General features: G+C 45.8%; 1 protein-coding gene across 1 annotated transcript; it reads left to right on the top strand.

Annotated features, from left to right (window-relative positions):
• The first annotated feature begins 927 nt into the window (after positions 1-927).
• Positions 928-5,342, top strand: POU4F1 (POU class 4 homeobox 1). Its single transcript, XM_012637763.1, has 2 exons — positions 928-1,275; positions 1,933-5,342. The coding sequence occupies exons 1-2, from the start codon at positions 1,153-1,155 to the stop codon at positions 3,073-3,075; spliced, it is 1,266 nt and encodes a 421-aa protein (XP_012493217.1). The 5' UTR covers positions 928-1,152; the 3' UTR covers positions 3,076-5,342.
• Positions 5,343-14,567: the final 9,225 nt, after the last annotated feature.

The raw sequence follows: 14,567 nt of genomic DNA on the forward strand, positions 1-14,567 counted from the left end.
ACACCCTGTTAACTATTTTTTCCTTTTGATTGCTAGAAGCCTCAGATCACCCGGAGCTCGTTTGAAACGTGGGTTTGTACACGGTTAAAGGAGACAAACAATAAGAGAAATGCACAATTTCATTTCAACAGCCTTTCCCGAGTAGAAAGCACACGCTCCTTGTGGCTCCTAAGTGGCTGTCACTGGCGGTGCCTGACACAGTTATATTCACAACAACAACAAAAAAGTATGCGGAGGAAATTAAATTATATGGAAATCAATAGCGTCTGACTGCTTCAAACAAATGTCTGTCACCGCGATTATTCTCCAGGAACCTATTTATAAACCTTAAAAGAAACAGGTTCTTGCAGCAAAAGACAGCACCTTCTGCATTTCTGTGTTGTTATTTATACTGTATACAGAGGAATGCGCGGGAATAATTTAACATACAAATGCCCAGCTGTATACATTATATAACAGCTTGTTAAGCATCCCAGAGAGGAGATGTGCCTAAGTAATGCGCATATATTCAGGGCTTGCGACGAGAGGGGAAAAAACCACATAGGGGCGTGCGTGCCTCTTGTCTTTCTTCCTCTAAAAGGTGCCTACCCTTAAACAATAGCTAGTCCTTCTGATCTCGCCAGACCGCGGTGGGAAAGGTGAGGCGTGCAGTGCGCATGCCTGGGCAGCTACAGGTGCATCACCTGCGCTGTCCTTGCTGGTGGTCACTATAAGAGCGGCTCCCACGCGCGGGTCTCGGCCGGACGAGCGCGCGCGCGCGCGCGCAGACGCACCGCGCCGCCGACAGGGAGAGCGCGCGCCAGACAGACGGAGACAGCTGATGCCTGTCAGCGCGGCGGGGCCGCGAGCTCTCGCGAGAGCTCCCCAGGCCGGCCGCGAGAATTGGGGCTCAGGTGTAAGAGGAGTGCATCCCGTCGGCGCGCAGGGCTAGAGCTCTCGGAGAAGCGGGACCGCGAGGCCGGCGCGCGGCGCTCTGCGCGGTCAAAGGGAGCGCGGGGCGGCCGCTGGAGCAGCAGCAGCCCGCAGTGCGATCGCCGCCAGCCGCCGCCACCGCCGCGGCTGCAGCCTCCGAGGGAAGGCCGGGGGAGCCGGCGTACGCACTTTCCCGCGGACTTTCAGAGTGTTTGTGGATATACATGCCAAGCCGTCAAGATGATGTCCATGAACAGCAAGCAGCCTCACTTTGCCATGCATCCCACCCTCCCTGAGCACAAGTACCCGTCGCTGCACTCCAGCTCCGAGGCCATCCGGCGGGCCTGCCTGCCCACGCCGCCGGTAAGCGCCCCACGCCCGCGGCCCCGGCCCGCGCGCCCGCCCCCTCCCTGTCTCCGAGACTCTGCATGTCGGGTGCTGGTGTGTGCAGGTCCCGGTGCGGGGATTTGCGGGCAGAGGTTTTTAGAGGAATCCCGCTGCGAGGCACGTTTTGTACAGCGGCGCTTAGTGTGTTCCCATCTGCCTCTGGCTCCGTGTCGGGCGCCTGAGATCAGAGTGGGGAGCGCTGGGGCCAGGACTCTCGACTTCCCTCCACTTTCTCTGTTAATTTCACGCCTCGGTCTCTGTGCGTGCTCGGGTGTGTGACAAGGGTCCCCGGCTGCGAGTTACATTTCCATTTCTTCTTCTTCTTTTCCCCCTCCTTTTTCGTCTGCCACCCCCGTTCACGGAATGTGTTCCTGTGCCCCCTTCTCCCCCTACTTCTGCTCCCTCTCCACGCTCCCGTCCCTTCTCGTCTGTCCCTCTGCCTTGTCGCCAATGTGTCCCCCCATTCCGTCTTTCCTGGTCTCCACTGCCCCCACCCCTGTTGTTGTTATTTTGGTTGCTTTGTGTTTGCCCTTCGCATGTTACGCTTTCCGGCTTGTTTGTGCTTCTTTTGTTGTTGTTTTGTTTTTGCTCTTTTGGTTTTGTGGGTTTTTGTTTGGTTTGTGTCGCCTGCAGCTGCAGAGCAACCTCTTCGCCAGCCTGGACGAGACGCTGCTGGCGCGGGCCGAGGCGCTGGCGGCCGTGGACATCGCCGTGTCCCAGGGCAAGAGCCATCCTTTCAAGCCGGACGCCACGTACCATACGATGAACAGCGTGCCGTGCACGTCCACGTCCACCGTGCCGCTGGCGCACCACCACCACCACCACCACCACCACCAAGCGCTCGAGCCCGGCGACCTGCTGGACCACATCTCGTCGCCGTCGCTCGCGCTCATGGCCGGGGCGGGCGGCGCTGGCGCGGCGGGCGGCGGCGGCGGCGCCCACGACGGCCCCGGGGGCGGTGGCGGCCCCGGGGGCGGCGGCGGCCCGGGCGGCGGCGGCCCCGGGGGCGGCGGTGGTGGTGGTGGTCCGGGGGGCGGCGGCGGTGGCCCAGGCAGCGGGCTGCTAGGCGGCTCGGCGCACCCGCACCCGCACATGCACGGCCTGGGCCACCTGTCGCACCCGGCGGCGGCGGCCGCCATGAACATGCCGTCCGGGCTGCCGCACCCCGGGCTGGTGGCGGCGGCGGCGCACCACGGCGCGGCGGCGGCGGCTGCGGCGGCGGCAGCCGGGCAGGTGGCGGCGGCGTCGGCGGCTGCGGCCGTGGTGGGCGCAGCGGGCCTGGCGTCCATCTGCGACTCGGACACGGACCCGCGCGAGCTCGAGGCGTTCGCCGAGCGCTTCAAGCAGCGGCGCATCAAGCTGGGCGTGACGCAGGCCGACGTGGGCTCGGCGCTGGCCAACCTCAAGATCCCGGGCGTGGGCTCGCTCAGCCAGAGCACCATCTGCAGGTTCGAGTCGCTCACGCTCTCGCACAACAACATGATCGCGCTCAAGCCCATCCTGCAGGCGTGGCTCGAGGAGGCTGAGGGCGCGCAGCGCGAGAAAATGAACAAGCCAGAGCTCTTCAACGGCGGCGAGAAGAAGCGCAAGCGGACTTCCATCGCCGCGCCCGAGAAGCGCTCCCTCGAGGCCTACTTCGCGGTACAGCCACGGCCGTCGTCCGAGAAGATCGCCGCCATCGCCGAGAAACTGGACCTCAAAAAGAACGTGGTGCGGGTGTGGTTTTGCAACCAGAGACAGAAGCAGAAGCGGATGAAATTCTCTGCCACTTACTGAGGGGGTTGGGAGGTGCCGGACAGCGCGGGGAGCAGATGAGGCATTTGGGGGGGGCTTTCCTCTGCCTGCCTCCTCTTGGATTTGGAGTGTCCGTTACCTGCTTGCATTTGGGGAGTCCCTCCTCGAGCTCTTTCCTTCGCCCCCACTCTGCTCTTCCTGCCCTTACTGTCCCCAGCCTAGAGGATGGGGGTGCTAGGTATGGAGAAAGGAGAGGACGGCGGGGGAGAAGGGGGGAGCATTTGGGTGAGCGGGGAGTGGGGGGAAGGAAAGCGGAGACTGGAGCAGGGGTTTCAAGGAGCAGAATGGTTCTGGGGGGTAGGGTGGGGGGAGAAATGGGAAGGGTAGGGAAATGGACTTTTTGACCAGAGACACTTATCAAAATCTCCTGGGGACCAAGGAACAATGTACAAAAACAAACCTACCAACCACCAAAAACTACAAAAATAAAGACAAACTAAAACAGAACAAAAGGAAAGAAAAATGCTTTAGAAAGTTAACTCCCGGGAGCCATAATATGTAGCTTCATTTCCCCCCACAAGGAAGTGAAAAAAGAGCACCACCATTATTATGACCGCCCCAACCTGACACACACGAACTGAGTCAAAAACGAAAACCAAATGAACCGGAAGGTGAAATTTTAGATAGCGAAGCTAGTTGTTCTGTGTATTTAATTTTTCCCTCTAAATCTCACCCCACCCCATTCATATCCTCTTTGATTTATTTCCTTCGTTCCGGTGAGACTCCAATGGCTGCTCTCCAAAGCCGGGAAGTGAGTGGGGCACAGTAGTAAAGGGGCTGGGTGGGAGGCTGGCTGCTTGTTTAGGTGAAATCCAAATTTTGCAGTGGCCTGGCCTACACGACTGTGGCCTGGTCCCCGTGGGGTGAGGGTCTTTAGAGAGAGAGAGGCACAGTCTCTGAGGTGACTAAAAGACAAATAGGGGCTTTGAAATAAATATTTTAGGAAAACAATCTTAAGAATTTCCTATTTATTTTTGCTCTTATGTTTAAGATCTAGAAAACAGACTATTTCAAAATGAGCCTGTTTTCCCCACTCATAGAACTTTACCTTAGCTTGTCCTTTCATTTGTTTTTTAGAGTGGTTTATTTTAAACTACCTGTTTGTTCCCCCCACCATCAGCACCCCTTAATTCAAATAAACTGATGGGTTGGGAGTTATAGGAGAGAGAAGACCTCCCATTTTCTCCACTGAACAAAACTCGTCTTGCTCTTCCAGGTTCCCTTTCCTCCTCTCTTGGAGAACATGAAATTATCGAAATGTTGAGAAGTTTCTGTTTTCTGTTGGGGCAGGACTTAGCTGTGAGAAAAATCACCTAAATCCCAGAAGAGAGGAAGACAGATTTAAAGCAACCCCCCCCCACCCCATTTGTTTCAGAGGTCTGCATGTTGGGGGAAAAAGCAGAACAAGTATTTCTGTTTTATTATTATTATTCTTCAAGAGTCATTTATTACTGGGGATAAATGTTGGGTAACAAGAACTTTAATTTGCACTATCAGTCTCCCAAATAGAAAATTATGTATAGTATTTCATAGTAATAATCAAGGTACCTTACAAGCTGCTGATGGATTAAAATAAATGAGAAAGACAGTTGAAGGTGGTTAGGTAAAATGCCTGCTTTGTGTACAAGATACTCTTTGGATCTCATGTGGAGATGGTTTGTTACCATCCTTTAATCATAACTAAACATTGAAAACAGAACAAATGAGAAAAGAAAAAAAAACCTGTCGTTTAACAAGACTGAAATCATGCATGATCTGAAACTGTGGAAAGAAACACAATTAGGTTTCACCCTGGTTAGGCATTATTTATTTAATTACGTTGTATATCATTGTTTGCAGGGCAAACATTCTATGCATTTGAAACTGAGCACTACTAAACTGGACTAGCTTTCTGGTAGACCGTTTTGTGGATAGTGTGATTTCACAGTCTACTGCCTGTTTCCACTGAAAACACAACATTTTTGTCATATTCTTGTATTTAGAGGAAAAGGAAAAAAGGAAGATTATTGTAAATATTTTATTTAATGCACACCCTCACACAGTGGTTACATACTGCCAATGTTAATCCTAAAATGTCTCACGGATTGATCTACCTGTCCATGTATGTCTGCTGATCTTTCTCCTTGGTTATGTCTTTTCTCTTTAACCTTCTTCCTCCCCCACTTCTATCAGAACCATTTCTGTGCGCCAAAATACAAAAGGGGGATGCGTCCCAGTACACTTACAAATAAAACATAACTGAAAGAAGAGCAGTTTTATGATTTGGGTGCATTTTTGTGTTTATACTGGGCCAAATCCTGGTAGAGCCGTTCAGCAAATGAGACTTAATTTAACAACAACAACAACAACAACCCAAACAAACAAAAAAACAAAAAAAAATGGGGAAGGGGAGGATTTGAAAGGGGGATGATATGAGGGAAAAGGATGAGAATGATGTATTTTTTTTTCTGAATCAGAATTTGCTTTCAGATAACTCATGTGAAAAGTGGTGCTCTGAATAAAATGAATTCTACATTAGTTGCCTGTGTTTATAAAAGTTTTTTTTTTTTTTTTAACTATAGAAACTCTTAAACCACAGCACTCAGAGTGGTGAAAGGTAATACATAACCAGGCACTGAAAAACATTTAGACTGAGGTTCAGGGACAGAGGCATTTGGAGGTTTGTATGTGATGTTCTAGCCTAAAAACACTTCTAAAATACTGTAACTAAGTGACTTTTCTTTGGAGGTTAATAAATTTTTAAAAACATCCACTGATCTATCCAGATACCTTGTCAAATGCTTCTGTTCATTTGGAACATTTAGTGTGCCACCTACTGCTCCAGAGTGACCAGAGATTCTCTATTTCTTGGTGACTTGGGACTAGATCAGATGCCAAATGTACAAAGTTTCTTAATAACTGTAATTATACCTTCTGAAGTCATCCTATTTTAGCCAAATCTTTTTAATTTCACCGGCAAATCTGTGAAACAAAACCCTTGATGTTCAAAAAAGAATAGTACATTTTAAAAGCTGTGATTTTAAACAGTTGTTACTGTTTTAAGAAAGCACTAGAGGTATTTTTAAAAATAGATCTCTTTCATTAAAATTGATTTGTTTCTGTTGTTATTGACTTGCAATATCATCAAAGTTTTAAATAAAATGCATTTGTAAAAAATCACGTTATTTTATAGAAAAGTATGATGATATTTCATTGTTGGAGAACCAGGAATGAAAAAATGAAAAGATGTACAGAGGTTTTTGGTTTTTTTCCTAAAGTCTGCCCCAAAAGGAAATGTTGCAGGCAAATACATTTGTATTATATAATGATCAATGTATGTATTAAGAACTTAAGCATTTGTTTTATATTAAGTCAAATCTTTACCAAATAAAAAGATAACTATTATGCTAATAAAATAGATCATGAAAATACATGGTTTGCAGAGTTTCCTATTTTATGTAGTAGGAAACTGTGCAAAACAAAAACATGCTTTGCTTTCTGGTGAATGAATTTGTATATGGCTGGATGGAATAATAAGATTATTCTAAGACGCCTTTAACTGTCAACCCATGAAAGAATAAACAACAACAACAAAATGTCCTCCTGAAGAGAGTGTAAAGGCTTGCCACTCAGCGATAGTTTGATAGTTCGGCCTTTCAAAGTTTTCTGGTTCTGAAGAGCGGAACTTCACTCTAACCGGATTCCTGAACCAGTCAGCGGGTGGAAATGATAAAATGTGTGGCTTGGATTCTTTTAAAGAATAACCTCAAAATAAGCTTGAGAGAGTCGCAGAATTGGGCTCCGTTTGCATTTCAGCTTCTCAGGAAATCCAGACGGTGGCGGCGAAGTAAAAAAGGCAAAAGATAAATAAGCATTAAATGCATCTGCCACATTTATGCCATCTATTTAAATTTTCTCTTTCCTGGGTCCTAGCTCGGGGTCCTGCTCCTTCTGTAGGTCAGATAATGTCCTCAAGACCCATCAACTAGCTTCCAAATAGATTTTTGTTTAATTCGTATTCTGAAATTGCTCTCAACTTCGACTACACTCTCATAAATAAACCGTAGGCACCCTCTGCCGTGACTGTATCGATTTTTACTTTCTTGTGCTACTAGGACTACTTCGTCCGTTTCCTACACGAACCCTAGAGTGCGGAGGACTCACTTGACTTGGCCGGCCCCGCTCCCCGCCTCCTCCCCCTGCCTCGTCGCCCGGCCTCTCCCATCGCACCTGCGTGACGCATCCCTACTCATCTTTCACGCTGATAGGCTTTCATAGTTTGTCCGTGAAGTTGGAAGTGAAGCTTCTGATCCTGGATAAAGCTAGCATTCCCTGCCCGGTTTCAACGGCCTTGGTGGCCAGCGGGATGGTAAAGGTGATGACCACAATTATTATTGGCACCGTGTGGCCATTGGTGTTATTGACGCTGCAACCTTAGCCCCGCAGTGAGAGCCACACTCTCCTCTCAGGCTGTTTCATAGAACACCGCAAGCTTAATTTTGATTTTTTAAAAAATAGCAGCCGAATGCTAATTCTCACAGGGGCCTCTTTTTCACTTGCGAGATAAGCCTTGTCGCAATAATTACGTTACTTAATGTTTGATCAAACCTTCGCGTCACGGTGGCTTCCTGCGCCAGGCTGGCTCACAGGGCAGCGGGCAAGCGGCGCGGCCAGGGCCGGGCAGGGCACGTGCGGCGAAGGCAAGCGGCCGCCCCACTCGGGGTGGCTTGCTTTTTGAATAATTCATGGCCTGAGAGTTCTGGAAATTAATAAAATAAATGATAACAAGCTAATTAAAAACTTTAGTCTAAACTGTTGTCAATTCAGCTGGATGGTAGTCGGGCAGCCCTGCCTGACTCCTTCCCCAAATCAGGTGGCTGTGCAGGGCGCGGCGCAGGTCTGGAGGGGCAGCAAAACTTAAGCCGCCCGGAGCTCCTTGGACTCCGGAGTTATTTCGGGGACAGTCTCGTGGGGCTGCTCCCTCCTCTCCAGCTGCCTTCTGCAGCTCGCTTGTCTCCGCCGCGTAACTTTCGGACACCGGAGCGGGTGGGCCAGTGTGTGCCGTTTCGGACCGCGGGCAGAGCTGATTGGGTCGAATTTGCAGCCGGAGGAGACCCGCCCTCCCCGCACCCACGCAGGGCTCTGGCTCTCCCACCGCAACACCCACCCGGGCGGCCCAGCGCCTCCAAGTGCGCGAGCTGAGGCTCTGGGATCTGCGTCGAAGAGACCGCGGCGCATCCTGTCTGCACCCCTCCGCCGCCTGCCTGGAGACCAGCGGCCCCGAGGTTTCTAGCTGCCCAAGGTCGCTACTCTGCTCGGACGCCTGGACAGACACCTGCCTGGGGGCCCTTGCCGGGACGCGATCAGACCCGGGAGGACTCGAGCAGGTTAAGGACCGAGGCCCGAGTATCCGACGCGCGTGCGCAGGGACGGCCAGCGGGTGCGGACCACGGGGAGCGGGGGCGGACCGGGCGCGCACGGAGCGCGTGGGGAGCGCGCCCAGGCCGCACATGCGTGTTGCACGCGCCGAGTCCCCTCCGAGAGGTGAGCTGCGCGGAGTTACGCCGCTCGAGATTAGGTGCTTCCTGAGTTCCCCTCGGATTCCTAAATGCCTACGAGGACGTTCTGAGAGAAGAGGGAATGGACCAACATCTCCTAGAGTTTGAAAATAACTCCTTCCCACAGTTTGCCTAAGTCAACAGTCTTAAACCCCACAAAAGTTTCATAATTGGTTTATATGTTTTGAAAATAATTGGGAGAAATACCATCTTGGCTTCTGTTTCGCTGCCAAAGTGCACATTACCAAAGCCCTGCTACAGATTTGAATTTATCAGGCACAGATTTGTATTATACCCGGAGCGAAAGGAAGGCTGGTTGCTAACCTTTCGTCCCGGAGTATCTGGTGAAATCTTGAATCGCAAAGCTGAGGTTGAAATCTCGGGTCTGAAAGAAGCCGGAGAAATACCCGCGTTGAAACCAGCGTCCTGCTCCCGCGAACCCGGGGTGGGGCGAAAAAGCGCGGGTGTCCCAACTTGTGTCCCAACCACGCATCCGCGGGAGGTCGCTCCTTTAAGATGTAGAAAGGGAAGAGCACAGGAACAGGTGAAGGGAAACGCAAGGGGCTAAGAGCCTGGATGGAGAGTTGGCAGAGGGAAAGGAAGGCGAAGAGAGACTCCCTCTATTGATTAGGCAAAACGAATTACAAACCAAAGTTTGTTTGGTAATCTGACGCCTGGCCTCAGTGCAACGTAATGTATACAAACTTTTGTAGACTCAGATTAGAATAAAATAAAGTGTTGACACTTTCCAGCGGTGGAAATTCACTTGCAACCGTCTCATTCTCCCCCTGCCCCCTGTCCTCGCCAAGTGTTGACAATAAACATTTAATGAAGGCAGAGACCTGGCTGTCTCCAGACAGTGTCAGAATACTTTAAGCAGACCATTAGCACGGCTTCTTCCACTTCAAACATCGCGCGGTACACTCTAACATTATATATATATATATAAATAAAATACTGCGTGTGAGACAAATAATACGTTCGTACGGATATCTTAAGCGGTCTGCAGTCGTTCTGATACCCTCTGTACTTGCTGACAGAAACTAACTCATTGTAGATTACTCTCGCTTAAAAAAAATGTTAAATACAGTTAATGCAATATTAATCGCCCTTTGGTGATATAAAATGCAATATTTTCAGGCAGCTATTGAGCTTTTCTAGAGGAAGAGCTGATGAAAAGAGTCACAGCTGAATAGTGGAGAGAAAAAGCCCGGTATTTATTGCTTTTGTTTGGCTTTTGGCTACAGAGACAGGAACCTTCTAATGGGGTAAGGACATTTATTTTATCTGCAATCTATTGCTGCGAGAGCAGGGGCGGCAGATGGGGCTGGTGCGATATTCACAGTGTAATTTAGAGCAAATCCTAATAACTAATAATGATTTATGTTAATTTCGATCACTTATGCGACGTTACCAAACGTTGTGATGAAAGAAAAAGAAAAAGAAGGTGAATGTGACAAGGAGCTCTGAGGCTGACATTGGGGCTCCACTGTCCTGCACTCTGCTCAATCTGTGTTGTATGAGTTAGCAGTGGAAATGCGGGCATTTAAAAAAGCAGGTAGGATCGTTCGACTCTGGGCGAGAAGTATTTCCCGGGGGCTTGCATTTCTTCTGAAAATATGCCTAAATATGACGGACAGAGACGCCTTTGCGAGCCTGATGCTTTCATACCAGTTTTAAATAAAACAGATATGTTTCAAGTGTTTTATTTGCTTATATTAAACTAAGGAAGTGTGTGTGTGTGTGTGTGTGTGTGTGTGTGTGTGTGTGTGTGTTTGGGCGGGGAAGGGATCAAGTGTATTTGAGGCAGGAGTGCACGCTGGAGTCTTCTCTCCAAAGCGTAATCTGAACCCGAGGCTTGAAATCAGCCTTAGCGCCTATGAACAGGCTCTTGCGCACCACCGCCACGCCTTATGCAAAAGTTTTGTTACTGGCTGCTTAAGCACGCGGCCGTTTCCTAATCTTCAACTCCCACCTGATATTTGTTTGCCTAGAATCAACTTTTATAAAGCTTCTTGGTCTCTATCTCCCGTCTTTCCCCTCCCCCAAGGGATTCTAGGGCTTTTAAACTTAAAAGTGCCTCTTCTCTCTTCACCCTCCTGGTAATGTGGCACCGGTTCAGAACCCCAGGGGCTGCCAACGGGACGTAGTTCTGTGCAGGAACAGGGCGATTTTCGGATGCCACGCAGTGCGCTGCAGAGGGTAGGAGCGGTTTTAAAAGGGAGGGCGCGCCTTGCTCGTGGCAATTTACTTTTCCAGTTACCTTTTGCGCGTTTTAATGCCTCAGGGCTATAGTTTGAAAGTAAAACGGCATCAAAGCACCTCCTTATTAGCTCTGTATTTGAGAAATCCGAAGATGAAACTGCCTAAAAGGTTTAATAGGGCGGAACAACATCTATTTGCCAAGCAAACAGCTAGAGTACAGTTCAAAAGGGGTACAGTGGTTTATCAGCAGGAGGCTGGAAGGAGAAGAACATGGGCAAAGCGAATTTCAAGCTTCAGTTACGAGGTTAAAGTGAATTAAACAAGCTTCAAGTGAAATATATGTTTCGATTTTGAGTATCATCTCCCTCGTCCAAATTTATATATATAAATTTTTTATATCTAAAAATACACATACATCTTTGAGGCTTTCCCCACCTTTCACAGTAGTTGTCAAGACTTTTTGTTTGTAAACTTTCAGATTTTGTAGAATAAGATGGGTTACTTCTCCAGGGATTTAATCTGCAAATATATTTAAAATATGATCTACATTCTTTAAAGTTAAATTTTCATTATTTTCTTCCTGTTTTTCTTGTTTTAAGGCTACATATATAAAAATGCGCTTAATTTCTTCTAGGAAAAAAAATTAAATGATTCAGAATAGTGTCTTTCTTAAACATTCTGCTATGTTTTGTTTTGCTTTTGTTTTGTTTTGTTTTGTTTTGTTCTGCATCTCTATCAGTAACTGTACTGTTGCTGTACTGTTAGTATTCTAGGTATAAAGAAGACTTTAAGCAAAATAAATCTTTAAACAAAATAAATCCAGGCAGCTGACGTTGCTTGTTTACTGATAATACTCAGGAGCTGGTGCGTGTTTGTGAGCTTGAAGCTGCGCCTCCATGTGCATATCCATATACAAACAGATGTAAGCACATTTTTTACTGTTGCTGTTGAATGTAACTGAGTCTTATTTCTAAACTTTACTCCGGTTTTGTTCGAGTGTTTCAGCACCAGAAGCAACCCCCTTAAAATTGAAGAGTGGTGCATTATTGAAACTCTCTATCAAACAGCTCTGGGGTGCAGCCTTTCTGAAAATGCTGGCTCTAGATGAGGTCTGACTGTCTGACTGCACATAAGCCCCTAATATGTTAATGGCCGTAGGGGATGCCTAAGGTACTATCTCAAGCTGCTTCGCACACCATATGTCAGGCCGTTAGCCACATGGATCTATTAATCAAAAAGAGCTGGAGAGGGAGGAGAGAGTCTTAGAAAGGGGGAGAATGAGAGAGATGGGGGAGGGGGAGCAGGAAAGAATAAGCATTTACTATCCCCATATTCTCATTTATTTTATTAAAAACGAATAAAAATATCTAAAGCCAACCAATACAGATTTCCTTTCAAATTAAAGACTGTTCATAAATGTCTACCAAAGAATTAGCATAGCGTCTGGTTCTACTGAACAGAAGGAAATTTTACCTGGAAGGTCCTGTTTAGGTTTCCTTTATTGCAAAACTTTTATAGGCAAGACTCTCTTGGTACAAAAAAGTTGTTTTTATTATGTACTTGTGTGTGTGTATGTGTGTGTGTGTAGATGAGCTTTATTAAAAGTAGTAGGGGGAGAATAGGAAAATTGTGTGTTTAGGGGATGTAAGGAGGGCATAGAGGGAGGTGCCTGGGGGATTTGTAATGAATATATAATTTATTAATATATATCTACACAGACAGTAGAGTTTTCATCCCCTTTAGTTCTTCTGAGAGTAAATGTAATGTGTTTACATTTTTTTCCTTCCTTTACACTGGTTTTATGATAAATGAAACTTCAGAATATACAGGATGGCAAATTAGTGTTTAATTCTTTTGAGGAGAAGAAATGAGAACATTTCCACCTTTTTCATTTCTTTGTTGTTTAGAAGTGCCCCTTGCCTTTGAATGTTTAAAATAATTTTCAGTTAAATAACTAGTTTAGAAAGTTTGCACAACCTTAGAAGTAATTATGTACTCAGCACAGAAATGGTATAAATCAGTAAGTGCATTAGGTCTATCAAAAAAATATTTAAATTCTGTCTTGTAATGATAAATATATTTGTCATGTGCCTTAAATTCATTTTAGGGAAATCAGATTTTTAAATGTCAGAAACTATAACAGAAACAGAGTAATGAAAGGAAAGCATGTAGGTACTTGGAGTTACATTCTTTTCGTGTGCAATGCTACTTGGAGATAGAAAAAACATAAAATCAAAAGTCAGTTCGGGCACATTTACTTATTGTTTTAATTGGCAGTGATGATGGACCACATGAAGACTTAACTTCTGGATTAACAATTTTAAGTTTTAAAATGTATAATTAGTGATAAAGTATAAGAAAGAATTTTCCTGAAAATGTTTCATAAATTTTAAATTCATGATTAGTAGGCTTATACTACAGTAGTTAATTTATAAGATAATAGAATGACTGAAAAGCTTTTTGATCTTAGGTTTAAAAAAAATATATATGCAAATGATTGACTACTTATATATATTTGAGAGCATAGATTATTCATCCACACCACAAGCCTCCTGTCATTAACATACACTCAAAGTCTCTATTTTATTGGACATGTGAAGGAGAGAGCCAGCAGAATGTTCTTATTTATGATTTAAAAATACATTAAAGAAGATAGTTATGAAATTGTACTCAATGATAAGAAACAAAAACTTATATAGTGAGACCCGTTACAATATTTATAGTGCAAAAGTAGAGTACTTTGTATTGTATATTAGATTGGAGATATTAAACATTCTTTATTTTCACAAAGGCATCTATCTGTCTTCATACAGAAGTAAGTGCTCAGTTACATGGAAAAGCTAATATTGATAGGTGTTTTTAATTAAAAACACTACTACTTTAGATTATTTGGTTTGGCTGGAAAAATCATCTGTGACTCTTTTAGTAAAAGAGGACATTTTAAAAATAGAAAATTGTATTGCATTGTAGAGAACTGCAGTCAATCTGTAAACATAAAGGATTCTAAAACACTGTATTTCATCCAGGAGATGATGAATACATAAAGAAAGAATCATCCTGAATTTCAAGAGTAGCTAGGTAGGGAGAAACACTTATTATCTTTAAATTTTGGTGCATGCCACTAGCCTTCATTTCTTTCCCTGTAGTTAAAAGGTAGCCCATATATCTGTCGCTTTGGGTTTCCAAAGACTCGTAACTTAATTCCTTCAGGCTATTCATCAGCACAGTAATTAAACTAGCAAATGGATGTAAATAAAGTGAAATTGGTTTCATGACAGATGAGGCGAAGAGGCCTCTGACATGAAACAAGGCAGGACAATAATGATTTCGGCAGCATCAGGCCATGGAAGGAACCCCAGCTGGATTTATTAGGTGCTGCAAGTGATTTGCTGGAAGCGGGCAAGACATGAGCACTCTTTAATTTGACAGGAATTTTGCATCCTAAAGAGCATATTGAAATATAAATCCAGAAACAAGTTCAGGCAAACTGTAAACAGATGTATTGTTGGACTGAAGGTACTATTCAGTATTTTAAAAGGAAGATGAAAAGAGAACTACACCCCCTCACTAGTAGAAGAGCTTCATTTGCACAACTTATTTAATCCTGGGAAGTGGCAAAATAATTATGAAACATTCCTTTCTATTTAGTAAATTATATTGCCATTTTAGAGTTAGCAATTTTGGATTTCCAGGTTTATTTACTAGGAAAACAACTAATACAATAGAGGATTG

This window comes from Propithecus coquereli, unplaced genomic scaffold (assembly GCF_000956105.1).
Source record: "Propithecus coquereli isolate 6110/MARCELLA unplaced genomic scaffold, Pcoq_1.0 Scaffold123, whole genome shotgun sequence".
Classification (NCBI taxonomy): Eukaryota; Metazoa; Chordata; class Mammalia; order Primates; family Indriidae; genus Propithecus; species Propithecus coquereli.